Below are 27,972 nucleotides of genomic sequence, written 5' to 3' on the forward strand. Positions count from 1 at the left end.
ACTAAGATGCTAAAATATATAATTGTTAATTAATCAGACTGCCTTTCTGAAAGCTTAAATATATACGTTCAAGTTGTCAGTGACTGTCTTATCTTAATTGCACAAATTCTGAAATTATTTGGCTGTTATCCTCTTACATATGAAGCCTACAAAACAGTTTTATGGTTATATAAAGTTCAGAAACACATTTGTGTAATCTTTATATACCTATTTAATCTTCCTTTTATGTATTTGCTCTTTCTTTTAGAAACTGATGGAATAAACAACACTTTCCTTTGGATGGATTATACGACATATGAACTGCCTGTTACTCTTTCTGCAGGAATAAGACAAGCTCTTTACTTTCATTTGCTAGGTATCAGCATGATAGCAAAAACCTTCTGAATGGCTCACGCTCACAGAAGACCATTTGTTGAATGGGATCAGCACTTCCACTAAAATATCTGAAGTTAAGGATTTGGAAAACAGATTTTTGCAGAGATGACCCATTTACAAGCTGGACTTAGTCCAGAGACTATAGAGAAAGCCCGCCTGGAACTGAATGAAAACCCAGACATTTTGCATCAGGATATCCAGCAAGTCAGGGACATGATCATCACGAGGCCTGACATCGGGTTTTTACGTACAGATGACGCCTTCATCTTGAGATTTCTCCGAGCCAGGAAGTTTCATCAAACGGAAGCCTTCAGACTGCTGGCTCAGTACTTCCAGTACCGCCAATTAAATCTGGATATGTTCAAAAACTTCAAGGCTGATGATCCAGGAATCAAACGGGCTCTGACTGATGGGTTCCCAGGAGTGCTAGAAAATCGCGACCACTGTGGCAGGAAGATTCTTCTGCTTTTTGCAGCCAACTGGGATCAGAGTAGGTAAATGTAGATAGTGTCCTTATCTTTTTACATACACTTACACTCAACTTGTAAATGAATATTTGTGACCATACATAAAGAAGCAAAGCCATCAGTAAAATATTTTATAATAAGTCCATTTCACTAAAACTTTTACCTGACTTGATCACCTCTCATTCATCAGATGTAACATCATTCAGATCCAAGGGTATTTCATAGTATCAAATAAATAGTTCATGTTTTTTTTATTTTGTTTTGTTTTGTTTCTATAAATACTGAAATTTTTTAGTCAGATAGTGTTGGCTTGCTATAAATACATTAATACCTATTATATAATCGCTTCAGTAATATCATAGATTAGTTTAACAGGTTGACAGAAAGCAAATGTCCTGAAGCATATGGTGGCTCTCTTAGCTCTTCTGGTGCAGCAGGAAATGACCATATTTATCTTATCTTTAGAATTCTAAACAGATACTTTTTGGTTTTAATGATTGCAGGAATTATAACCTCTGTTATGAGATTTTCTCAAATTGTATCATAATTTCTACACTCTCTAGCTAGTGTATGCTTGTTAGTTTGATAAATGGGAGATTAATGCAAGGTATATTTTCTTTTCAGGTCATTTATTTACAGAGAATGAACTAAGATATCTCCCATTAATTATTATAAAATCATATTCTTAAATGTTAATATGATTAAACAGCTTTCACTACCTACTTTAAGTTATACAGAGAAAAGGTGATTGTATCCAAATATCATGTTCACATTGTTCCCTTTGTCAGAAGTTATTCCATTCCATTTTCCCCGCATTCATAGTAAGATGAAGTTTATTCAGCTGTTGTGATTGCCAGGTGTTCTGCTGATCTTTAATAAAAATGAGAGCAAAGAAAAAAAATTCAGATTCAGGTCTTGAGCATCAAAAATTCTGACAACTTCCAGGTAGGAGTTTGCCTTGCTGCAGTCTAAAATTGCCCGTGACAGTGTCTTGCATCTTTAGGAGTCAATAGATTAGAGCTTTGCATTTTCATTACAGAAATTATTACTGAACAGTACACATGTGCCTGTAATTTTTCATGCTTATTGTTTTCTGGGTTAACCTTTAATGTCCCTGCAAAAACTGTTCAGAAGTGCTTCTATTTTTCTTTCCATGCACAGATCAAGCAAACAGATGTACAGAAATATAGCTTTGCATATAGAAAACTATTTGGTGAAATCAAGAACTGAAGCCAGTGATAAAAGTCCTACTGAGTACAATGAGGCCAGTAGTTTATCTCCTGACTTTCTGAACTGTGAGCTTGGCTTTCTTCCAACCACAAAACCCTTCCTTTAGCACTTGGGCTGAAAAGAAAGATGAATAAGCAGGTATTTTAAAGTAATAGAAAGCATCAGCTTTAGAGGACAGAAGCATTGTGGCTCTGCTGGTTGTATTAAGGGATTTAGGTATTATACGGAGCTGGCTTCAGGTTTCTGATCCCTCAACAAAATTAATCCATATGATTAACCTTGTCCATCGGGTCCTGCTCTGGGAAAGTTGAGAATGCTTCTGTCAAAGGCTCCTGCACAGGGATTTGGACAGAAAATTGAGTCTTACCAGATTTTGGCTCAAGTTTTCTTAAAGTCCATGTTTCCACATGTATATGTGCATGTATGCAAACCCAAAGATACCTTGTTTCTGAAAACATAATATTAACTTTCAACAAAGAAAGTCCAAGGCTATTATGATAGGATATACTTTCTTGAGTAAAAATCCCATGCAAATTCTACCTCACTTCTTCCACTGAAATTCAACTCTTGTCTGGATTCAAATGACAAGAAGTGTCATTTTTGTCAGCTTTTGTATCACTGCAACTTGTGAGTTTGAGGTCTGGGAAAGGAGTGCTTTGGGTATGAATTAGGAACAGGATTTGGTCTCTAAGAACGCAGATGTATGATCTGCTCCTTCTTTACTGCCTAAAGACATCAATAAGAGTAAAAGATGTTAAGGAACCTGAAATGATGAGCATGATATCCTATTAAGCAGCAGAAAAACACATTATTGGACAGAAAAAATGCACGTGCATATTTGTTTCAAAAAGTAAAAGTAAAAAGGGCTATTGTTTATATCTAACACACATGTTTCTTGGACAACTTTTCTATGGATATGTCTACAGTGATGACAAGATGTTTATGACAAGTTTAGATTTTACCTGAACACTAGTGCAACCAACTCATCTGATGTTATGATGCTGACAAGCAAGAGTAAGAGCTCAGCCTTCAGCATGCTTTTCCTAACTTTATTCTCATTTCCAACTGGCTGTGACATCTCTTTCTTTATTATTAATGCATAATTTAAAAAGGATGATTCATAAAGAAACGCTAATTAAACAAAAACAAAGCAAAACAGAACAACAACAACAACAACAACAAAAAACTTTAATATCAGCATTGCTTGAATCCATAAACTGATTTTCAGCCCAGAGATTTATATCATTTATATCCCTGGGAATATGGTGGGTATATAGACCATATGCTAGGCAGGCATTTCTTACAAATTTATTGATTTTTTAAAAGGAAATGTCATTATTTGTGTAATGTCACTGCTTGGATAAACCAGATTCAAAATATTTTTAAGAGATTTCCTCTATCAAAGACAAAACCTTTGCATGAGCTTTTAGAAACACTCTATTTTTAGCTTCAAGAATGCAATTGATAGATCTAATATCTTTAGGAAACTAGCTTTTAGTTTCCAGTATCAATGTTTCTAGCTTTAGCTTCTAGCTACCAGATGTTGTTAATATGAGGAGACCACAAAAATATGTCAGCTTCCCATGTTTCCATTTTTGTGTCCTAACCATCTAATCTTTTAACCTACTTTTGAATTCACTGAGGATGCTGCAATGTAGGGAAGTTACTCTCAGGCAACAAATTAGTACATTAGCTACTCTACAGCAGTGGTCCTCACATTCACTTTTGACCATGCTGAATGTAAAACAGCTAACCTCCTTTTCCTTCAGGGCAAAACTACCATTGTATTATCCACAAGGTAAGAAAATATTTGTGGGCAGTCAACACAACAATGTACTGCAAATTACAACCTAACTTAACATTTTGCAATATATTTGTTATATATTACCAAAGCTTAAATAGATGGAATTTATTTACTCTCAGAATTAGGAATATTTTCTAGATTGCTAATACTTTGCATCATTCTTTTCTGGTCCTTTCCTATCATTTTAATGTTGTCAATGTGCTGACAGATTAAATGATTATAAACTTTCACTAAGAAAACATCATGTGTTAGCACCATCTCACATTTCTCTTTAGTAATTCCCTTCTTTTAGGTACAAGATTGCCACTGTTTTCTTAGCTATTCTGTCATATTTTGAGCTCATGTTCAGCTCAGATCTGCTTCCAAGTTACTGCTTCCCAAAATACAAACACCACTGGTAAATGTGTCATACATTCTCATCTATAACGGGGGCAGAGTCTAGCATGTGATTCACGCTCTTCTGTAGAGCTAAACCTGTCCTCCTCATCAATTATCATTGCATGGTTTCTGTGATATCTGCAAAGTTTACTGGCAAGAACTTTATTTTTTGCTTCCATATCATTGAAAAAGATAGTGATTATTGTTTTGACCAAAACCTCCTTGATGACTAGGAAAAAAACACAAGGAATGATAATTTGTACCCACAGATCACTACCTGAAATTTACTATTGTGCCAGGTTTTCATTCATTTAGCATGTTCTGTTTCGATATAGTTTTGTTCTATTTTTAGACAGTTTTCTTAAAGATAATGTCTACATTTTCTCTTTTATTCCAATATAGTAGCTTCTGAATCTATTCATTAAAATTAATCAAATATGATACAGAATGGAAGACTTCAGTGGTATTGAATAGGTGAAGATGAGCAGATGGATAAAGAAGAAAGTTCAGGTTAGTTTCACATTGAGGGAGAGAAAAGATATTGACATGTATTACTGTGCATGAGTGAATCCATGCAGGGGAGTGCCACCATTCACATAGGCCAGGGGCGCAGAATAATCCAACTATAAGAAGTAAACTCACCCCAAACCCACAAAGTCATGACATTACCACAACTTACAGAGCAACCTATTTGCAACTGACTATCACAGTGTATGAATGACAGGTAAGTATGTCAAACCAACCTTGACAGAATCTTTTTGATGAACTAATTTGCATTATGAAAAAATCAGTTTGTGAAACAAATGTACAAACAGACAGTTTTGATGAGATATGAACCAGGATTTCACATAAACAAGTGTGTGATGTGATGCTCTAGATTACAAACAATCATTCTCACAGTTTATCATTCCATCAGTCTCACCAAACCTAAGCCCTCACTCCTCTGATGCACCTTGAGTGAAACCGAACATTTTAAAAAAGCCAGATAAAAGTGTATTTTCTGCTGTTACCTTAAGGAAGCCCTTCACTAGCTACCACAGCTGTTCCTAGGTCTGCTACTGTCTCACTTGGCTAGTACACCTGGGAGATGGGGGCTTTGGGTGAACAAGTAATTCAGGAGGAGTTCATTAATCTTCCAAGTAAAGATATTTCCTTCAAGGTCGTTCAGCCAGAGTACAATTTATTTCTATGTAGAGAGCGAGCACAAGGACTCTCTCCATTCATGACACATGGGTTGCATACCGACCCTCTGCAAATAGGACCTTGGGGTGCAGGGCCAGAAGGTTGCCCACTGTCTTTTATGGCAAAATGGTAATTAATTTCTTTATTCATAACTGGACTGTCAAGTGTTAGATACTGTCAAATATCTCCAAAAATTCTGTAAGAAAGTCAGAGGGGAAAACTGCTTCTCTGTTTACAGCGTGCATTCCCGAGTCAGCTGCTAGCTATAAATTCTCTTTTATTAACCAAGCAGTCCCAAATGCCAGATACTTACCATTCTGTAGGAAAGTGTATTGAGTTAGGCTAAAAGGCAAGGAAATGCTCTGACATAGTGGTAAACCAACAGCTGTAAATATTTTAAAGGATTGTGATAGAAAAAATCACCTCCTTGCTGAGAATGCTAATAAATGGTGTAGTTACAATGATGTTATCATCAGCAGATCCTTTTGGTATGAATGAATATATCTCAGATACTGATTATTCCAACATATTTCAAGGATAATCTCAGGTACTTAATAGAATATGAAGGAATAAACATCTGTTGAGACTGATTTACAGTCACAAGTAAACTCTGGCAATAACTCAGCCTCATAGCTGTTTATTATGAGAGATTACTGCTGAAATATGACTAGCCCTAATATCAGAATGATTTTTACACAGCAAGTCTTTGTATTTAGTTAGGAGATACTGCTTCTGTGTTGGGAGATGCAATGTATTAGAAATATTTGGGAGATACAATATATTAAAAATATTTCATGTTACATTGCTACATTACTGAGCTTGTTTGAAATGGTAGCAGACTTCAGGGTAGCAGAGAAAGTGTAGCATATGCAGAATGCTCATTTCAAGGAGTAACAGATGTGCAAATTAAATGTTGGACAAAGAAGAGGAGAAATAAGCTCTGTCCTAAAATGTTTTAATTTGCTTGGAGGTGGCAACTTAATTCAGTTAGTACAGTTTATTGTGGGAGCCAGGTTTGGGAAGGCGGCTGTAGTCTGTATGAATGACAGAAGGATGACATACACAAATGACAGTCCTGGACAGAGCTGGAAAGGGAATCAAAGAAGAGAGAGAAAATGTCTGAAAAAGAGGAAGAACAACAACAGCTGGGAAAGTTATGAGGCATATGTTGAAGAACAAGACAATCCTGACTGAAAGGAAAAAAAAAATCAATGGGGAGGAGGGGTGAGGAGTAGGGCAATCAAACACATATTGAGAGGGAAGAGAAGGTGAATGAATGGTACAGGGATGAGGACTGAGTGAAGAGCTGTGAAGGATAGTGCCAGTGGGTGAGACAGACAATTGCTGGAGCTGGCCTGCAGGATAACAAAGGGAAATGAAGGGCAAACTTGAAAGTGGCTCTGTGCCACCTCCCTCCTATGGAGAAAAGAAACCAAACTCAATCCCCAAGCTTTATGAACCAGAGAAGACAGATGATTAAGAAAAATACATGCAGAGAAACATGCACACACACACACACATGCATATACATGCACACCCTTTCCTTCCCAGATTGTCTAAAAAGACCAAAATTTTGTGTGAGGGCTTATGTCTAGGTGGCAGAAAAGAGAAACTGTATAATGTTGTGCTAGGAAGGGGTACATTGCCCCTAGAAAATGGCCCATGCTCCTCTGTGGGCTTTATTTGTCATCCTTACAGCTTGGTTCGGCAAAAGAACATTATAACATGGCTGTATCAACAGAATAGTACAAAGCCAAACAATATGACGTCCCATGTGGTTCTTTGTGCCTTTGAACCTTGAGAACAACTGGTATCCACAAATGCTCTTATAAATAGGAGTTTTTTGAGGTGAGACATCATAAGAAGCGATTGGAATACTTTTTGTCAGAGCTTTTCCTAAATCCTATCTTCTAAATATCTGATATCCTGATGAGTTTCTAACTTGTCAACCTAATTAAAATGAGTTAAGGCAAATTCATGCATTGCAGCAGGAACAGACTGCCAAGAGTCAAGGGAGGAAAAAAAAAAAAAAAAGGAACTCTCTGACTAACTATTTAATAGATAACATACAGTAGAAGCATCAGAGACAAGTGGAGATATCAAGCTGGAATCCTTAAGTACATTTAAAAATTTTAAATTCTAATGATCTTTGATATATATTTTCCCCAGACCACAATTTATTTTAGATTCTTTATTCTGAACTCAGAGCCTCTCTGTCAATTGCATTTTACATAAAAATACTTGCTTTTTTCACCACTCTCTTGTAGGTGTCAAGCATCCTCCACTTCCAGTAGCTTGAAAGCAGCCCCAGAGGATGCTTGGGAACTGCAGCTGTTAGCAGGCTTTGTGTGGTCTGGGAGAAATTACAGTGGACAACATGAATTTGGACAGGATGTGCATGGGCGTGGTGTAGGGTGTGCTGAGCTCAATGAAATGGCTGAACAGCACATGGTGGTAAAACCTCCCCGCTACCAAAGTTGCTCTGTTTCTGGGTGTTTGTCTGCCTTGGGAGGATAAGAAAGATGTCAGGTCCCACAGCTGCACTGTTAAGAGTGCTCTGAACATGCACCCCTGGGATGCTCTTGATAATGTCATGAAAGAAGTGGTACAAATGCTTGTCTGCCACAGGCACCTCAAAATCTAACAGATTAGAGAAAGGTGAAAGCTTGGGGGAAGGATGGCAGATTAAAACTATTCAAACACATTAGTTTAAAATTGTAATTGTTAGAGATTTTCAGTGTCAGATATTTTGGCTCTTTTGACATGGGTAAGCTAACAAAAAAGGTGGAGCAGTATAATATGCCAAGACAGGAGACATGATCCCTATATAGAAGAAAATGGAAGAAAATGAAATCACTCCTTGAGGAAGAGGAAAGTCTTGTCTTAAATTCTGCATGCGGTCTCACAGTTGCTGTTTTTAATAAGTGCAGCAACCACAGAGGCAGTAAAAAGCAACTGTCCCTTGCTCCCAGAATATGATAATCTCAGCTCTGGAAATGTCCTGGAGGGTCCATTTGTAGCAGGGGACAGAGGGCAAAGTCTGCTGGTTACCCTCCTGCTGGCAGTTTTCTATGTAACTGCCTATTTTCTGCTCATGCTGAGCAACCTTGCAGCAGCAAAGACTCATTTTTAAGGGAAATGTAAAATGCAAATATCTTTACTGGATTTTCTTTTTCCTTCTGGAAAGGTGTTATCACTTTTCTGTTGCATACACGCAGTGTATGGTGTGTCTGTGTATTCATTAACATATGTGGTGCCAGTTGTCTTTCATATATGTGGTTTAAATCACAGCAGCAAGTAATGTTATGTTGTTATACAGATCAATAACAATCTATCTGAAAAAGTGGATGTGGATTATATATGTAATATCCCATAATACATCTTCAGAGGACTGAAATTTAGGATTTGATTGAAACTAAAATTCTAAGCTATCGATTTATATATCATCCTAAATCAGGCCATTTATTTTAAATGTTTTTCTCTGAATTTAACATTAATTTGATTTTATGAAATAGGAGTCAAGCATGCAATGAAAAATACTTCCTTAATGTCCTTGGAAGAAATTCAGTGATGACAAGTGAAAGGAATACCATATTTTTGAAGTTAAGACATCAATATACATAAGAAGTAGTATTTTCTTGTAAAAGGCAAATCAATACCTTTTCTATTTTAACCTTGCCAGCCTGAAAAGTGTGTCAAACCCCTTGTCAGGGACCTGCTGCTGGCCACTGCCATGATGAAGATCAGGGGCCAGAGGGACCGTTCATCTGATCTAACAGAAAAATTCTCATGCTTTTATGTACAAGACACACAGTTGAAACAAAACAGGACAAAACAAACAAACAAATAAATGAAGCAGGAAGCTCAAGACTTTTTTAACCTTTTTAGACCACTATGGTTTTCTTCACTGAGTTCCAGTTATAAGCCATTCTCACACCTTCCTTGATCCTTCCCATAGACAGCCCCGTGTTCCCTTCCACAAAGCCATAATTTCAGCTTCTCTGGATTTATACCATGTCAATAGAGGAAATTAATTCTCTGAGGAGACCCCCTGCTCCTGAGTGGGCTCCTCTCCAAAGGGCTGCAGCTCCGGCCCGGCCCGGGGCCTGCTCCTGTGGGGGCTCTCCATGGGCCTCAGCCTCCACCAGCACACATCCACCTGCTCCACCGGGGTGCACCATGGAGATCTGCTCCATGTGGGACCCATGGGCTGCAGGGGGACAGCCTGATTCACCAGGGGCCTCTCCACAGGCCACAGGGGAAATGCTGCTGCCCGCCTGGAGCACCTCCTGCCCTCCGGCTGCACTGACCTTGGGGGCTGCTTCTCACTCCTCAATCTCCCAGCTGCTGTGTGCAGCAGATTTTTTCCCTTTGTTAAACCGGCTTTCCCAGAGGCACAAAAAACATTGCTTATTGGCTCATCTCTGGCCAGCAGTGGGGCCCTTATCTGACTAATAAGGGGCACCTTATAGGTTCTTCTCACAGAAATCACCCCTATGGCCTCCTGCTACCAAAACCTTGCCACATAAGCCCACTACACATTTAGATATGAATGAAGTAATAAAGGTGAAAAAGAAAAAAAAATAAAAATAAAAATGAATGAACATAATGCTACCTACATGGTGTGACAAGAAGCATGTGCTGCCTTGCCAGTGCTAGTCCTTTAACTGTTTTCTCCATTCTAGCTTCTTTCCACAGCAAATTCAATACGCAGTTGTCTAAAGTGAGAAGCATAGCTGAGCAGTAGGTGGAGGGACATCAGAGCAAGCTTCAGTAACCCAGGAGTGCAGAAGAACAGAAGCAGGAGCAGTCAGGTTGACTCAACTGCCCCCACCTTGAGGGCCCGCACCCCCTCATACATGCCCCCCTCGTTATCCAGGGATGTTGTCTGAGCATGGCTGAGGTGCTGTCTAATTCATTGAGGTTCTTGGACACCCAACCTGGGTGACTACTAACTTGGCCAGTGATCCTAGCATGTACATTAAATACACACAGATCAATCTACGGATACATGTGGTGCCCTAACTCCTTCAGTGCTGAGGTAAATGTTAATACAGTGCATTGCTTATTTATAAGTATTTCAGACCGCAAAAGTCCACACCAGAATACTATAACCTTATCTAAGGCACCCTTATCCTCCCCTATTATCTTGGACCTGTGATCCTCTAAGCTGTTCTCGCTTTGCAAGGTTTCTGAATGAGACTGCATTGCTTTGTTTTCCCAGGGATAATCCTATCCCTCTGTTGTGTAAGTATAAAAGGAGAAATGTGATTTGTATTGAATGAGAAAAAGGATGCTGAAAAATCCTGCCTCCAAATGCACTGGAAAATTCATTTGAAAACTGCAGTAAAAAAGGAGGAGGAATAAACTCTGACCTAGGGAGAGATGGTAGGAAATCATTCCATTTGTTAGGTTCTCATTTACATGTAAGCCACTTTTAGCTAGCTACTGCAGTCTAAATTCAGTTTCACTCTGATAAAGCTTTCAGTTCTGTTTTAATAAAAGAGCTTTGCAAGTCTGGGGAAAGTGGCAGTCTGCGTGTAGTGCAGCTGCCAATGGATGTTTCTCCTTTTTCCAGCATCTTCTTATTATTGTCTGCTGAAGTGCATACACAGGCACATGTACATTCACTTCCTTTCAGAGAACATTTTGTATGTTTCATTTTAAAGTGATTCATGAACATTTGGGGATTTACTTTTTTTTTTTTTTTATTAAAAAAAAAAAAAAAAGGCATATGAGATCCAGACTCCGTATTAAAGGACAACAAGCCTTCTGAGACACTAGACATACCTGTTATTAGTGGTTTAGTTGTGGCTGACACATATGGCTCTACTGGGACTTTCTTATCTCCTGGTAAGTTAAATAAAATATTCATGGTTGATTAATGGAAAAAATACTGGCTGTGTACAAAAGGATTTGGGGGTAAATTATGGGCTACAAATGGAATAATGCAGTAAGGTAATACCATTGAGGAAGCAGTGTCTCCAAACTGTTTTACTAGGAATGTTGATTGACTGCAGGACACCAGCAGATATTCACCTTTCCTCACCTTGACTGACCTGTAGCCTAAGTACTAGAACCACAGGCAAATCAGAGATAAGTCAGGAAATAAGTAGTAAAGCAACAAGTCTGGAAAAAAAGGACAATATCAGAAAAGCTGAAGACAATGAGAAGAAATGGGATAAGAATCTTCCTATATAAATAAAAGTTTACCTTAATAAAAGGTGGTAGTGACAAGTTATTGCGTATTTCCTTGGGAATTGGAATACAGAACAAAAACAAATTAGGTACTCTTCAGAAAACCAGAATTAGATATCTGAAAATTAGGAAACATTTTGCAATGATTAAAATAGTTAAACATTGAAGATTAAAAACATTCAGTACCTGAATGTCTAAGTGAGTCAGACTGTGGACTTCTCATCACTGGATTTTTTACTCTAGGTCAGAGTCAAAACAAGACTACTAATGGTGACACAATGCAGGACATATATGAGATGCTGTCAGCCCACTTTTTAGAACCTATTTCTAGGTTTAATTTATTTTAGGAAAAAGCCTCTGAAGAGCGTAAACTCTGAAGATGCTTTGAGCTATCTTGCAGTGTACGAACATAAAGATAATATCAGTAAGCTCTAGTATCTAAAAGTCCAACAGTCTATCTTGTATATAAAAGAAGTTGTGTAAAAGCAATTTTCTCTTCTGGGATTCTGAATACATGCTGGGTGTTTTATGGCTCAATTGTATATGAAATTTGATGTTTCTGGTGTTTAATGATGTTCCAGTGTCATTGTATCCTATGCTGGAGCTGTGCCTCTCACTCACTGTATGCTAAGGGGAATAATGGTCACAAAGCTCCAGTTGTCTCCAAGGTCTGTTGCAGCTGGATTAGAACCTGTTTGAAACCTCTAAATAATGGAGGCATTGTACTTTTGTGTAAAGGTTTCTGTGCTGTGATGTGGCAAATTACAGACTCTTTAGGTAGGTAGCTCATGTGGAAATAGTCTTCAATAGGAGTTTTGTGACATGACCCCAATAAAAGAAGTTGTAAGAATTAAGGAATGTATCAGAGAGCAAGTACTCTGTCAGGAGGAGTATGCAGATGAGGTGAGTGAGAAAGGGACTTTCATATGTCTGTCTTACTTTTGGAGTTATCGTGACTTTCCATGGGAGAGCATTTCTTACGAACTGAGTTTGGCTGTTGTGTGAAACTTCGCAGTGCAGCCATAGTGCTGGCTACATGTTCATGGAGGAAATGCTCCAGCCACATCGACTGGTTGGAGAACAGCACAAGGGGAGCCTTCAGAGCTCTTGTTGGCCCTGCTGATCAGCAGCTGCATCCCTACAGACAAGGAAATTTAATTACTGTAGACCTTCCTTCATCTTAACTGTGAACTATACTGGGGGATGGTTCTGGCACAGCTGAGCTGAGTGTCTAGTCTCTAAGTTCTTAAATATCTTCCTAAATATGCTTCTTGAATAATTTTGGACCTAATGCACCAAAAATACTGTCCAAATAGAGTGGGTTTGAACTTTAAGGATTTTATTGTGCTGACTCATTCAACTGTACTAGAGCCAGAGGGAGACAGGCTTTGAATAGCAAAGGCTGTATTAACATATAACGCAGGAAGGTAGCCTACAGACAATTGCCAGATGTAATAAAATGTAGGCAGTTACATGCACAGACTTTAAATGCAGCTGCATTAAAGCTCAGTCAATCCGGACCATGGCTGTTGAGCTGGGTGACTGCTTATTGCATGATGTGTTTAAAAGCACATTGCACTAGTGCTGGTCAGTTTGTGCTCACCAGCAGCCAAATCAATCTCGCACATGATTTTTTTTTTTAATGATTTTTTTGTTTTTTCCTGTTGGGTCCCTCGAAAATCAAAATGGAGAAGAGAAAAGCAGCACTGACCTCCTTCCATAAATAAAGAAGAATGTGCCAAGAGGGTGGGGTTCCCTGAGGGCTGGGAACAGTGGGGTCCCCCCAGGGATCAGGACAGGACCTGGCAGGCCATCCTGTGCCACCACCACAGCCAGAAGCTGGGCAGTGGAGGACCCAGGGCATCCCCAAGATGAGACTGGGACTTGGGCCCATGGTTGAGAGTCAGGATTGGATCTGGTGAGGGGAACTGAAGTCAGACATGGCTTGAGATGGCCTGGCAGGGCTGTGGGGATGGGTCAGAGATAAGGTCAGAAGGAACATGATTCTCTGGGTGAGGATCAGGACAAAGAGAGTCCACAGCCAAGCATGGACATGGCTGTGATGCCACTGTGACACAGCTCAGGTGAAACCAAGGGCGAGAATCTGAGGTTGAAGCAGTCCCACTGAGGCTCCTTCCAGGTCCCTCTCCTCATAAGCTCTGCCCTGCCAGGCAGCAGGGGAGGAGTGTGCTCCAGGCCTGATGCAGGGGCCCTCAGGTACTGAACAAGGTCAGACACAGGAGAGAAATGGAAATAACCATACTAGAAGTAAGCTGGAGGCTTCAGGACCAAATCTGCAATCACAGGTGCTTGATTTTGCTCGTTCTACCAAGTGCCCAAGCACTCTCTATGGGGACTGTGGGACAAAACAAGTCTTGCTTCAGTTAAAAGTAACCCAACTGAGCAAATCAAAAGAATTTCATGTCAGTTCCTTCTTAAAATGTTTCTAGTACACAAAGCAGGCGTGATTTATAGCTCTGTCCTCCAAGGAGAGACTTTGGCAGGGTACAAGGGAGCATGAGAGTGCAGAAATGAAGTGCTGTGGCCAGGCAGAGGGGAAGAAGGCTTTCATCAATGCCCTGCTTACACAAGGGCTCACCGTGCCTTGTTCTTCCAGTACTGCACATGTCATACAGTTTCTTTTTTTCTGAAATGAAAAATGGCCTAAAACATATCTTCAGTAATGTTGTAGTGCCCTCCATAAAACTTGTGCTCATGACTAGATCACAGAATCACAGAATTTCTAGGTTGGAAGAGACCTCAAGATCATCGAGTCCAACCTCTGACCTAACGCTAACAATCCCCACTAAACCATATCCCTAAGCTCTACATCTAAACGTCTTTTAAAGACTTCCAGGGATGGTGACTCCACCACTTCCCTGGGCAGCCTGTTCCAGTGTCTAACAACCCAATCAGAACAGGTGAACTTAAACTCTGACTTTAACTTTCATGAAACAGAGATAGAAGAATGCATGGCTGAAGCCAGGGAACTGGTCTATATTTTTAAATTATTTTTTATTTTTCCAAAAGCATATATATTAAAGGGTCCATGCATTTCCAAAGAGCAAGAAGACAAAGAAAAACAATTTTTATAACACCTGATTCAGTGATGGATGTGACTAGCCCCAATTAATTCAACTATGGAGACAAAATCCAGCAATAGGACTCTTGTTCTCTACATTAAATATTCGCTTAAGTATCTTATGGCTTAATATAATCCTCATGCAGCAATGAAATGAACACATTTACTTGACTTTTAAGCAACGTGGGTAACACTAACATTGCAAAACATCAGCTTTGGTGGATATACAAGGTATGCAACAGAATGCAAGGTTATGGAATGATGAAGAGTTTTGGCAGATCAGGGTAGGAGTTAAAACTAAACTCAGGCTGGAAGCAGTCTGCTTTTTGTATATGTGTTTTCTTGTTGATGGTTTTTGTTTTTTTTCTTGTTTTTTTTTTTTTTTTTTTTTTTTTTCAGAATGACACCAACTGCAGCATATTAGGATTAATTTTGCAAAGACTAGATCATTTGTAATTTGTCTCTGAAATTGCTGTAAGGTCTTTTTACTTACATTTTTGTCAAGCCAAAGGATTGGCTAAAGAGAAGTATGTATTACAAATGCTTTTAAGTAGATGAATTCTGCTGCTGTAATAAATGTATTACAGACTGTGATTAGATCTACACAAATGAATCCTCCCTGTTTAATTTCCCCCTTTCAATACAATGTAAACTGAGAGACAATAAAAAAAGGACACTTAATGTAGTATTAAAAAACCCCGCAATTTTGTCATAATACTAAATTGCAGCTCCAATATATTAAATTTTCTAATTATCTGTTATGGTGCAAATATCTACAGTACCATCTCCTGAAGAGCAGGCTTCATTCATTAAATAATAATAATAATAATGATAATAATAATAATAATAAAGATGCATCGTTTCAAGATGCTATTCCAGTAAACAGAATATGTTAATAGCAACACTCAGATCTGACTTTCTTAACATCAAGATTAGAATCTGTTAGATCTTAAGGAAGATTAAATGTGACTATCTATTTTTATAAAGGTTTATTTTGTTGTTGTGGATTGTTTTTTAGTTTGATTTTAATCAGAAGAAATAGATGGAAAAATCAGGTGTTTCTTTGTAAACAAGCTTGTACTCTATGCAACTGTTTTTCAGAAAACAAAAGGAAGTATAGAACATGGGATGATTTATTTGTTCAAGACTTCCACATTTACCTCTAACACCAAAATTTTCCTTCTGGCTTTTTCCTCAAGGCCATAGTACTAGACTTGCTGTGATGATGTCTGTGTCTTTATTTCAGTTATCATTACTGTTTGAACTTGGAATAAAGATCCTGGTTGTTCTAGCTACCTGGTTCTAGTGCTGGCCTCCTACAAATACCAAAGTGAAGTCTGGCAGGGTGTCAATGTGAATTGAGTTCAAAATCACAAAAAATATATAATCATTTATTTTCTCTACTTGTTACATATGTTTCTGTATGAGTAATTATATATATAACTGAGTAAAGAAGTGCCTTAGCCAAATATCTTCAGTAATTCCCTGTATTGAGTATGTGAGAATTCTTATTAGAAGTGAAAAAAATAAATCTTCACAATGAAAAACAATACAAGCAGAAGAGCAAATCATTACATCATCAATGTACCTTTTCGAGTTGAGAAACTTAAAACACAGATATTTCCACCAGAAACACCACACCCAAAAATAGTTGCTACCAGAAGAGAGAGAATAAATGTCCACATGTACTTTATTGTACAGAGAGGTTAGAGCAATTTGGGATGTTACTGATGACTTTTGTAGAAAGAAATTAATGACACTTTTCTTTCAGAATCCCTAACGTTGCAATTTGTATAAAGCTCTGCTTCAGTTCAACTGAATTTTAATAGTTTATAAATCGCTCATATTGTTTTTTTTTCAGTGGCAATTCTTGTGAAATTTTGATAGTCTGCCAATATCCCATTACTATTCCAAGGCAAGAATCACACTTCACCTGCGATACTAATATGTACCCTACTGAGAAGTGATGGCAGATACCAAAAAAATGTACTGTATTCAGGTTACCAGGCGGGGCTTCCTTGCATCATTAATGTATAATGGTTAACATACCAGTACAAGGCTTCACAATCCTATTTCTGCTTTATTTGTGTTCTCAAATTAAACGCTAACTGTACACTGCATCTATCAATATGTGACACAAAGATCCATCTCATTCCGTACAGGACAAAGTTTTCTGCTGCTAGATGGTGGAATAAACCATGTTGGTTAAAAGGTAGAGATTATTGGTGAAATTTAAGGTTTAAAATTCTGATAAAAATTGCAAGTTAGGTATTGATTAAATGCTTCAAGCAGATTTCCAATTTGTCACAGCATTCTGAGAAAATGAAGTGCTAAAAATTATGAAGGACTGGTCTGAGTTTTAAAACATGCTTTAATTTTTTCTTTTTGTGATTATGATATATAAAATCGTACTTAGAAATTATTTATAACCTATTTTGTCTGCTGAACCTGCACAGGGGGTGTTTTTAAAAAATATGTAACCCTTACAGTTTCCAGCTTTCAATTTGAAACCTGGAATTTAATATTTTTTGTTCCTTAATTACTTCATCTGCTTTGGGAGGCAGATGAAAGGCAGCCTAAACTCTCACGTATTTTGTATTTCTAAAATGATTGGGTCAGTCCCATTAATTTTTTCTGGTTGCTGCTTTGGAAAAAAAAAATCCACTTGATTTGTTGGGTTGCAGGGAGTCCTTCTAGGCTCACCTCTTTTCCCTTTTCTTTGAAATTCCATCAGAAAACCAAGAAAACCGTATTTAGCACCTTCAAGACCAAAACTAAAAAAAAAAAAAAAAAAAAGACCCCTCCAAAGAAATCTTGTACACCCAAGGAAAGCTCACTTCCTCTCTCACAAAGCAGCAGGCAGGTGGTTTTGGCTCTCTTTGGTCCTGAAGATTTTTTGTTCCACTTACCAACATTACTTTATATAGTGGCAGTAAAATTCACGGATTTGGTCAACCAAACCAAAACACACTTAGTAAAAGGCCATTAAAGATGCCCAGAATACTGCTGAATATGCTTGACTTCTGTATTCAGTAATTCGCCTTCAAAAGGAGCAATCACTTCACTCATAGGTGTCATTACGGTACCAGTTGTTATTCATATAATTCTTACCACCTATATAATTAAATTCAACATTAGTTCCTAAGATTTCTCCTACAATGTGGTTTTTTCAGACAGATTTGAGACAGATGTCTTCCATGACCTTTGTTTTCTACTTGCTAGTTTTAAGATTCATTGGGTTATGTCTTCCAATTTTTTTGTTGTTGTATTGAAAAGTCATGTTGATGGAATCCAGATCTCACAAAAAAAACCTTCTGCCAGCAGTTTTCCACATGGGAGGTCTGATACCCAAGAAAGTCTGTGACAAACCCAGAGAATGTTAGTAAGAAGACATATCTATTTTTCAAATTCCACTAGTAGCCTTTAACTGGACTCTTCATTCTTGGTTGTATTGCATCACATTTTATATGTTGTTAAAGATTTGGTGAAGTTTGGAATCTTCTACAGCTATGTCTTGTGTACATTTTCAGTAAAACAAAGCAAAACAAAAAACAAACAAACAAAAAAACCCAACCTGCTGTCTTAGGAGGAAATGGTAGTTGCTATTCACTTCTTCACTTTTTTCTAGTAGATATGGATCCATTCCAAAGTGGCAGGGTGAAAACTGCTCATTTTTCTTGAACTTCATGGCCCTTTTCAGTGTAACTGTGCAAAGAAATTTCTTTATTTATTTCATAAATCTACAGGTTTGTTTTGTTTTGTTTTGTTTTGTTTCCCCTGGTCCTTCTCCCCTGCTCAGCTGAATCACTAACCACTATAGCAGATTTTCTTCCCTTTTTTCCCTCAGTTTTGAGGAGATCCCCGGTAATTTCTTTTCTAGACTGCTGTCTTATGAATCTTTATAGCATCTGTTTTGAGTTCCCCAATGATCATTTCTACATCAATAATATCAAGTTCCTCCACCTTGTCAGCTATATCAAAGTTGCCTATTGTTCCAGTGGGAAACCTCTTTGATATGTAGTTCTTGAAACATCTTTTCATTTGCTTATAAGAAATTATTAGAATATTTTCCTGTCTGTTTTTTATTGGCCCTGAGGAACTCAAAGTAAAATCATTTATAATCATTTTTGTGACTGACATCTCTTTTGTACATTTTTTTAATGTCTGCCACATTCACCGCCTAGGTTTGCATAGGTACGTATTGTTTGCGTGGTTTAACAGCCATTTTAGGTGTTTACTAAGATATGCTTGTGCTTCTACTCTTTCTTACCTACCTCTTCTCATGTCTTGATATTTCTCTGAACCCATAGAAGAGGTTCAGCTTTGATTATTTGAATATTTCATTATTATCCCTTGATAATGATGTCTCACATGGCTTCATCGGTCTGTTCTTCTTGCTGTTCTAGCAAAACCCTAATGTGCACTTGCCAGACAGGCATAGGAACCATTGAGCTTCTACAAGCTTTCTAGCAACCTCATTTTTGTATGTCTTCCTCTTATGATATTTAAAATGCAATTTTTACTAGAGAAAATGTGTTAAGTCTGGAAAGAATTATGTTTCTGATTGTTTTCTTTGATAGTTATTTCTTTGGTTTCACTGCTGGCATTGCTGCTTACTGCTCACACCTGCTCTACTTTTCACTTTCATTCCTCCTGAAAAGAAGAATAAAACACAGTCCCTCTGGTTCTCCAGTATAGCATCTGCGAATACCAAAACTACTTTATAAATCTTTATGTGGAGATAAACATTTATGTCACACGATCTTGCTATTGAAGATACATGAGCCATATCCCACCATCTTCACATGAACCATTTCTAGAAGTGCTGTTGCTGCAGGATCTGCAACAGTTTGTCTCTGTGTATGCAGTCATTTCACACAGACCAAGAAGTATGTCATGCTTACTTTAAAAAGTCCACTGGGATGCTGTATTTTGCTTTTTCTTCATGCTATGCATTTGTTAGGGCCATAGTACTGCATGACTGTCGCCTTCACACACTGTGAGTGTCTGGAATTTCATGAACAAGTCTCTATCTGCAATGTATTTTCAGTTAACTGGCTATTCACCATGATCAGGAGAGCTCTGCTCTTCCCACTGGATAGATAGTCCGTTCTTCAGTAAGATGTAGTCAACTCCTAACTGTCTGAACTCAATTTTTCACCTTTCCTCATGATTTCTGCTGATTATTTTTGTCCTGTAGAATGTACCTTCCATAATTCCATACATAATAAAAAGGAACGCATCAACAGAACATTTTTCCTAATATGAGCTGCTTTCCTAGGCATGTTTTGACTTTTATTTGTCAAGTATACCAATTGTATACTACCAGTGTCTCTAAATAGAAGATATAGATTGACCAGATTTCTAAAAAGGTTTCATAATGATTTCAGGTTAGGTACTAGAAGGAGAGAAGCGACTTGTTGCATACAATTTGGGTTCACTGTTAGCCAGTTAACCACTGTGATTACCAGTTGAAAGTCCTTTTCCTGTAATTTCAAGCATGCAGAAGGAGTTTGCTTCTCAGCTGCACAGCTAAAGCTTTTCAATACACAGAGAAAAGCAAGTTTCTGAGCAAAACTTCCAGGCATTCTGCTACATTTTGCAAAGCTTTCTGGATTGATGAGTGCTCCACATATAACTGGGCACTGTTTGAATATGCATAAGCAATAGTATGACCTTTGTAATTCTGAAATCAGCATTTTCAGAATGTATGCACTGGTGAGCAGAGTTATTTGATTTTAACTTTACTGTTTGATCTAGTCTTCATTGAGATCTGTTGTAAGAATGATTGTTTGCAACCAAAGGGTCAATTAGATAATTTTATTAGAATTGTCTGAGGTAAAGTATGTAAACACACCTTTTGGTTATCTTATAAAAAATCTTTTAGTGGAGTGTAGCATAAAAATGTTTTCAGGAATCCTAGTAAACATACTGTGTTCTTGCCTTGCACATAGAAGTGGCCTTGAAATTTCAGGCAGAGAGTAGGATTTGTAAGTGTCAAAACTATGTTACCATAATGCCCTGCAATAATAATTTTGTCAGATATAGGTAAGTGGTGAAGTGACAAAAAAAATAATGGAAAATGGTATAGGTTAATAAAGATTAGCAAAATTTTGAAAATTTCTGGAATGACCTAGAAAAGCTGAATTTATTATACAAAAAAATGTCTAAGAGCAGTGCAAGAACATGTACTTTAATATGTGGCTCCATCTTGTATGCAGATCCTTCATCCTCTCTTATCTATATGCTGTTTCTTCTGGGTTTTCAATTACTTTTAACCTCTAAAAAAAAAAAAAAATCAAGTCATTATGGACAAAACAATTAAGAAGTGTACTTACTGTGCAGTGCCGATCAGAAAAAGTTAATAAGATGTTAGGCTGCATTAAGAAGGAGACAGAGAATAAATAGGAAAAGATAACATTCTTTTACGTATGCTGATATTCCAAACTCACCTTGAATAGTGAATTCAATTTACATTGAATTATCTCAAAACAAGGGGCTGTAAAAATGTAACTGCCCCCAAAAATGAATTCATTAAAGTTATGAATGAGTGAGGTAATCACATTAGGAGGGAGAAAAATTTTCAGGGCTATTTAAAATGGAAAAATTTTGAAGAAACAGTAGAAATATAGGTAGAAGAATACAATTGTATAGAGAAAACTTGATTCAAGGGAGACCTAATCAGTAATGCTGGTTGTACCTTTTTATAATAATAGAACAAAGGAGCTGTATAATTGCTTTCTGCGATTAGGCAGTAGCTTCATAATGTGCAAAAGTAAATCCTTTCTCTTTCTGTAATGAAAAATTAACTTGTGGAACGCAATGATGCAAGAAATTGAGCAAACAGCTTAGTGTGATTCAAGAATGTATTGCAGTGCCAAGAGGCAATAAGAAAAGGCTATGCAATCACACAGAATAAAATAAAACAACAGAAGTCATCAATCCTAATGCTATTAACCATAAGCTATTCATGTACCAGAGTTCTTCCTGCTTCATTATTACTGCAGTTGTGCTCTGAAGTGATAGTATCCTCACAATATTGGTAAAACCAGAATAGTAGATTAAACACTACCTCTCTGAAACAGTATCCTGAGCTTTACCCATCAGTCTATTCCCACCTGTCATCTCCTAGATTCCTAACAGTGGAGACCACTAACCTAAAACCACCATGTCCTGCTTGCATGTGCTGATGCTTGAATGCACTCTTTGCCTATCTTCCCATGTTCCCCATAGGGAAAATTGTATTTGGGACCACCCACTCATACTGCTGTAGTTGCTATGCAGTATTGTTTTCTCAGTTGCATTTAGGGGTAGTAGTGTAGGAATTTTTAATTTTTCACAGCATCATAACACTATGCCTGTTTTTTTTGCCAGGCAAAGAGAAGATCAGGTATCACTTGCTTGTTTCCCCATGTAGGTCTCTTTGGTGGAAGCTGGTCCCATCAGGGGTCCACAACACTCCATCATTTGCACTCTCCCTCATCAGGTATGGGGGCTGTTTCTCAGTCAAAACACACATAAGAAAGGGTCCTTGCACAGTTGCATTAAGATCAGAAAGGAAGAATTTATCTGTAAGTGTGCCAACAATATGAATGAGGGTATGTAGGAGGAGACACGTAACACAGACTTGAATGCAGAGCATGTAATTCAGGGGCTATTGGTTGCTATGGAGTTCAACTGAAGTAGAAAGTGTAGGCAAAAAAAATAATCATAATACTTGTGTATAGAAATACCTCAGGCAGAAATGTAACATGATGAATATTTTTATATCTTTAAGAAAGCCTTAGAGAGGCGATTTTCAGATGAGAAAAGAATAAACTGATGCAGTTTCTTTCTGCAGGCTGGCCCGTTTCCCCTTCACTGGCAATGGCAGAGGCAGCCAGCTCACTCCAAGGAGGAATTCAGAGACAGCCAGATATCTGTGGATGACTGGCCTCCATTCAGTTATAAGCTAAAGAGTGAATTTCTAATACTGTTAAACACAGCTCAGATCTCATCTTAACCTACTTCATTCTTTGCACCCAGTGGACTAAGCATTTCCAAAGAGGGGGGAAGGCAGAACCCAAACCACTGCACTTATTTATCCTGTCTGTTATCTTGGATGCAAAGTTACTTGGGAATTTTATTTTTATGCTCACACAGATGCTGTGGGGTAAAGCTTGCTATCTTTTCTTTACAGAAGGGGAGAGATGCCTGTCTGAAGCTGAAACACTAGAACACCCTAAGATAACTACACTAGATGTGATAGAAGAATAATTTAGAGCAGTGACGCAACTTGTGTTTTACATACTAGGAGTTTTATGTTCATGTTCTGTTTTTACAAAAAAAAAAAAAAAAAAAAGTAAAAAAAATAATCCATAACTTAACTTTGGCATAATATAGAAAGGGTTTGTGCCCTAAAAAAAAAAAAAAAAAAAAAAAAAAAAAAAAAAAAAACAAGAAAACAAACAAACAAAACAACAAAACAAACAAAAAAAAAAACCTGTTATTGTTGAGTAAGAATTTCTTCAAATTGTGTGCTGGTGAAATATTCACATTTTTGCAGATAATGACTTCAAATAGCTTTGAATTGTTCTACAAAGAAAGCTACACAATGGCTGGTCAAAATATTTGTTGTGAACATTTGCTGTGAATGTAACCCATTTGCTTTGTGAATTTTAGACAAGTCCTGCTAATTTCTGTGCACATACACACTATTCATATCAGATGAGACAAACAAGCACTTTTCAGCACATGAGTCAGCTGTGAGCTCCTCTGTTCAGCTGTTCATCTTCTCTGGTGTAAGATTAGTTAAGTGAGTCATTACATTTATTCATGATTCTTCATTTTGCAGTTATTACCCCTAGTTATTCTCCAGCCAGGGGCTGCCCCAAGTCCTGTACAGTACATACACATGGCATTTCTTCACCAAAAAGCCATCACATGTAAAGATCAGGTCCTGCAGTGGTTGGACTGACTGCCGTCTTCCTCCACTGCCAGGGAGACAGGACATCTATTGATGAACTGCAGTTTGAACCATGACATGATTCCCCAGGTTCTTGTTTGCATGTCAGCAATTTCCAGTGATTTTCTGAATTAAGTTTTAAAATTCTTAAATATTTAAGTGGAAAAACAAACAAACAAACAAGAAAACATATTTTCTGAGGACACACTGTAGGAGCTGAAGCTTTCTTATCAACACTTCATGAGCAAAAAAAAAAGAGAACTTAATCTGCTCAAATAAATACCTTTGTATGAACCAATGCATAAACTCACTTCAAAAAACAACATTGACTGGTTTCCAAGTTCTTTTTTGTGAATATTACATCTTGGCCACGTGTGGGAGCAATTCAAAATATTCCTTTTTAGGTTCTCCCTCCTTCATCGGCATTGATCTATAGCGTGGATCATGTTTGCCCTTTTTCAACATTCCTTCCAGCATCTTCAGCTTTGATTAGCTCAGATAATTCGGGTAAACTGAACATGTTTTTGTGGTCCTTCTTTTTTCCAATTCATCTTTCGCATTTTACTCCCAATAGGTATACTCCTAGCAGGATAGTGGTAGTTCCTCCTGTGACTAGAAGCTAGGCATACATTTCTGCTCTCTGTTGGTGATTTATTGTGTGAGGAGGGAAGCAAGATGCGGTCTCTTACCTGATTTGTATCTATGCCATTTTTGCAGCATGCTAAATGCTATTCTATTATTCTCAGCCATAGCATATTTGTGAGCTCTACTATACCATCTTCTCCTCTTAGGTGTTCAGCAGACTCTTAAAAACAGTTTTGTACTACTTTGTCTTCTGTTAGCTTATGTTAACTATGATGGTGTAACAAGTTCACTTCTTCATTACATTTAAAAGGTGATAAATTCATTGATTTTGTATCCCAAGCCAGTCCTTAACAAGAAAAGAAATCCCTTTAATCTACATTTGCATTTAACTAAGCCAGCTTTTAAGTATTTTGAGTTAAGCATTACAGGGGAGAGGCTTGTACTGCATACTCACTTAGGGACATCAAGCCAAGTTGTCTGCAACTGACAAAATAATGACACTGGTCCAAACATTGTTAGCTTACTGTCTTGTGGGAAACAGAGGATTTTTAGTGGCAGTTTGTTTTGCTTATTACCAGGCAATCTTAGTGGCTTCAGCTGCCAGTACTTCTGTACGTTTATACTTATAACCATCTGAATAATCCAATTATCTTAACTAGCATACTTAAAACAGAGCCCGTGCTGAACTGTTTAGTTCAAAAACCTTTACTAATGCTGTCTACTCAGAAATTTCTTGCAGTGTCTCTTTTTTGACTTATTTTCCAGCAGTCCCTCACCTTTATTTTCCAGGTATCTCTTCAAAATTGCTGGTGGCAGACACATGCAAATAGATCATTTAATTTCCCTGCAATGTCTTTATCCCCTTTAATTGTTCCCATTGCACCCTGGTACTCCACTGAGCCTTTTGATTCTCTCACAGCCTGCTTATGCCTCTTATAATTAAGTAATTTCTTCTTATTTATTTTCATGTTATGCCTTTGGCTAATCTCTCCACCAAATCCCTCAGCTAAACCATTTTCCTTTTTGTTTTACATTATTGGGCTTTACCCTGAGCTTCTGTTGGGCTAACTTCCCATATTCCAAAGGATATTTGAAGAGCCTCTTTTGTGGTACCTTCCCATTCAGCCAAGGCAGATATGCCATTTCCCTCTTTTCTCCCTTTTGTCATTCAGGGGCATGTGCAACTCTTTTGTAACTCATTAGTGGCTCACTTCAGCAGGCTTCATGCTGAATCTTTACAGCACCTTACACGTTTCCTTTTGATTTCCTTTCGAGCAATAGTAATTTTATTTTATTTTATTTTATTTTTTTGTGTGTGAGATAGTTGAACTGGTGTGGGGGAGAGAAGTTGGAGAAGGGAACATTAAGCAAAGCAACAAAAGAGATGGACTAATAGAGTGGTTCTATGTTCATGCACAGAAAATTATTTGGATGCAAATCAGTCACACAGCTGAATGACTTGTCTCAAAGCCTTGAGATTAGGGAGCAGATTGCCTCAAGTGGCACTCTGATTTCTATCCAGTCCCTGCATTCACAAAACAGTGGGCCTGCAAGCAGCCCACCTGGAGGACTTCTGTGCTGTTTCCATCTGTCTTTGTATTCATCTGAAAAAAAAAAAAAAAAAAGAAAAGAATAAAAAAAGTCTTTGTGTTGACTTTGAGTCTATTTCATACACCATGTCTTAAAACTGTGAAAATAGGGAGGCAGACAGGCATCTAGGCAGGAGACAGACTGATTTCTAAGGAAACTGGGTGCTGTATCTCCCAGTATCTCCACTGAAAGTACAGGGAAGTACAGGTAAATAGTTGTTTGATGACCCAGTAATTTATGTAGACATCTAAACAAAAACTGGAATTCCTAAGTGCAGGGTCTATGAGGAAGATTTTGCTCAGTCAAATATTCTGTTGTTATTTAGAGTTTAAATTGATTACACAAATATGCATTTTATGCACCATTTCCATACTCCTTTGCTGAAATCTTTATGCAGCCTTTAAAAGCATCAGAGGTAGAAGGGTCATGAAAATGAGATTGAGTATTTATTAAGAAAACTCCTTTGCACAAATGAAGGCTGAAATCATTTCTGATTGCAGTATGAACCTATTTTCACACCCTCAGTAAAAACAAGTATTTGGTTTATTTTAATATTTACAAATGTGGGGTTAAATTGAGCTGGATTAGTCCATCTTCCCCAGTCTAGCCATAAAGCCAATCCATGAATGATGACATAATTCTGTGTTGACACCAACAAGAGAGTGGAGAAGGCTGGTATGTGTATGAGGACACTTCTGTAGCCACTGCATACCTCTGAGAGCTTCCTTGGAACTGTCCTTGTGGAAGGCAGACCTCCTTGGAAAGGGATGCAGGGGTAGAATAAGGTGACATAAATTTAGTAGAGGGGCAATTGCTTTTCTTGTCACAGAAAGCATAGTATTTTGAAGCTGCTGCCTGAAAGTCATCACCCACTTCAGCGGGGCAGTATTATATGTATGTCACATTTTTTTTGAAGTAAATTTAGACTAAAAATAAATGACAGTTGTCATTCCAATTGGTATTCCTTCACCTTTTGTTGTCAAAGAAAGTACTTCTTAAGTTTGCCTGTCTAGCACAACTTCTCCATACTGTTTGAAAAGGTTTGGGGTTGTTCTTGGGCACCAACAAAGTTAAATCTCTTTGAGCCCTCTATATATTGCAAGTTACCTCAGCAATTATACTTTGGACAAGCTTCTAATTTATACAGAAAGTCAAAGCTCAGAAACATCTTTTTCAACAGAACATGCCTTTAGAAAAGGAATGCACATTTTCACTCAAAACTTGTTGATAGAAAAAAGAAAGAATAAGAAAAAAAAAATCAGCATTTACCTCCAATAAAAATTTATGATGTGTTGCTGTTCAGGGGTAGAGGTCTCGATGGTGGAGAAGTTTGTTTTGACTACATACAGCTTTTTTTCTCAGGCAGGATTTGGGAAAAAAAACTCTCCTGGAGGCTCAGATGGTGTGTTTTAAATTAAAGAAAATTGCAGAAAAGTATTAAATGAAAATCTCTGTGGGAGAACATGGTGTGAGACTTCCCTGTAATAGACAGTTTCAGTTTTCAGGCCTCATCAAAATTTGAGAATTAAGCAGAGATGAAACAGTGTGTTATGATTTCATTTTAGATATGGTTAAGCTGCACTTTTTGAAGCTTTCCTTGCTTGTTGCTCTCTGAAAGAAACTGTGCGCAAATCATCTCAGTGAGAAGGAGAGATGACAAAAGTGCCTTGTTCAGTTTACCCAGGTATAAATGTGGAATAAGTTACTAAAGCTGCCAACTTGCACCTTTGCAAAATGCCTAAGATGGAAGAAGAGACCTGCCCAGGCTTCTCAGTAGAGACTTTCAAGAAAATATCTCAATATTTTCTTTTGTCACTTGCTATCTCCTTCTTGACCTTGGAGGTTTCTAATTATTCTCCCAGAGCTGAGAGAAGCCTTGCAGACAGCCTTTTGGTAGCTGCTAATTAATAAAAAGTTTCCATTTTGGGTGGATGCAGTTATTTTTCATGTTGTAATTGGCTCTCAGACATAAGGCAACAGATAAACTTTGTTGTGCAAAGCCTTGGATCATTCCCTCCACTCAAGCAGGAAACCAGGCAGTCTATTTGTAACCACACCATTTATATTGTACAGACTTATTTCTTGTTTTGATTTTCCGTTTTATAGTGAAAAGAATAAAAACTAACAAAAAAACAGG

The 27,972-nt window shown here is 37.7% G+C and overlaps 1 protein-coding gene across 1 annotated transcript in view; it reads left to right on the forward strand.

Annotated features, from left to right (window-relative positions):
* Positions 1 to 416: 416 nt before the first annotated feature.
* Positions 417 to 27,972, forward strand: part of CLVS1 (clavesin 1) — a gene marked incomplete at its 5' end in the record, with an annotated part of 95,640 nt that continues 68,084 nt past the window's right edge. The window contains 2 exon segments of the mRNA XM_082754824.1: positions 417 to 470; positions 472 to 869. Of these exon segments, the coding sequence (XP_082610950.1) occupies positions 417 to 470; positions 472 to 869 (452 nt within the window).

Source organism: Aythya marila (assembly GCF_965140915.1).
Source record: "Aythya marila genome assembly, chromosome: 2".
NCBI classification, from domain to species: domain Eukaryota; kingdom Metazoa; phylum Chordata; class Aves; order Anseriformes; family Anatidae; genus Aythya; species Aythya marila.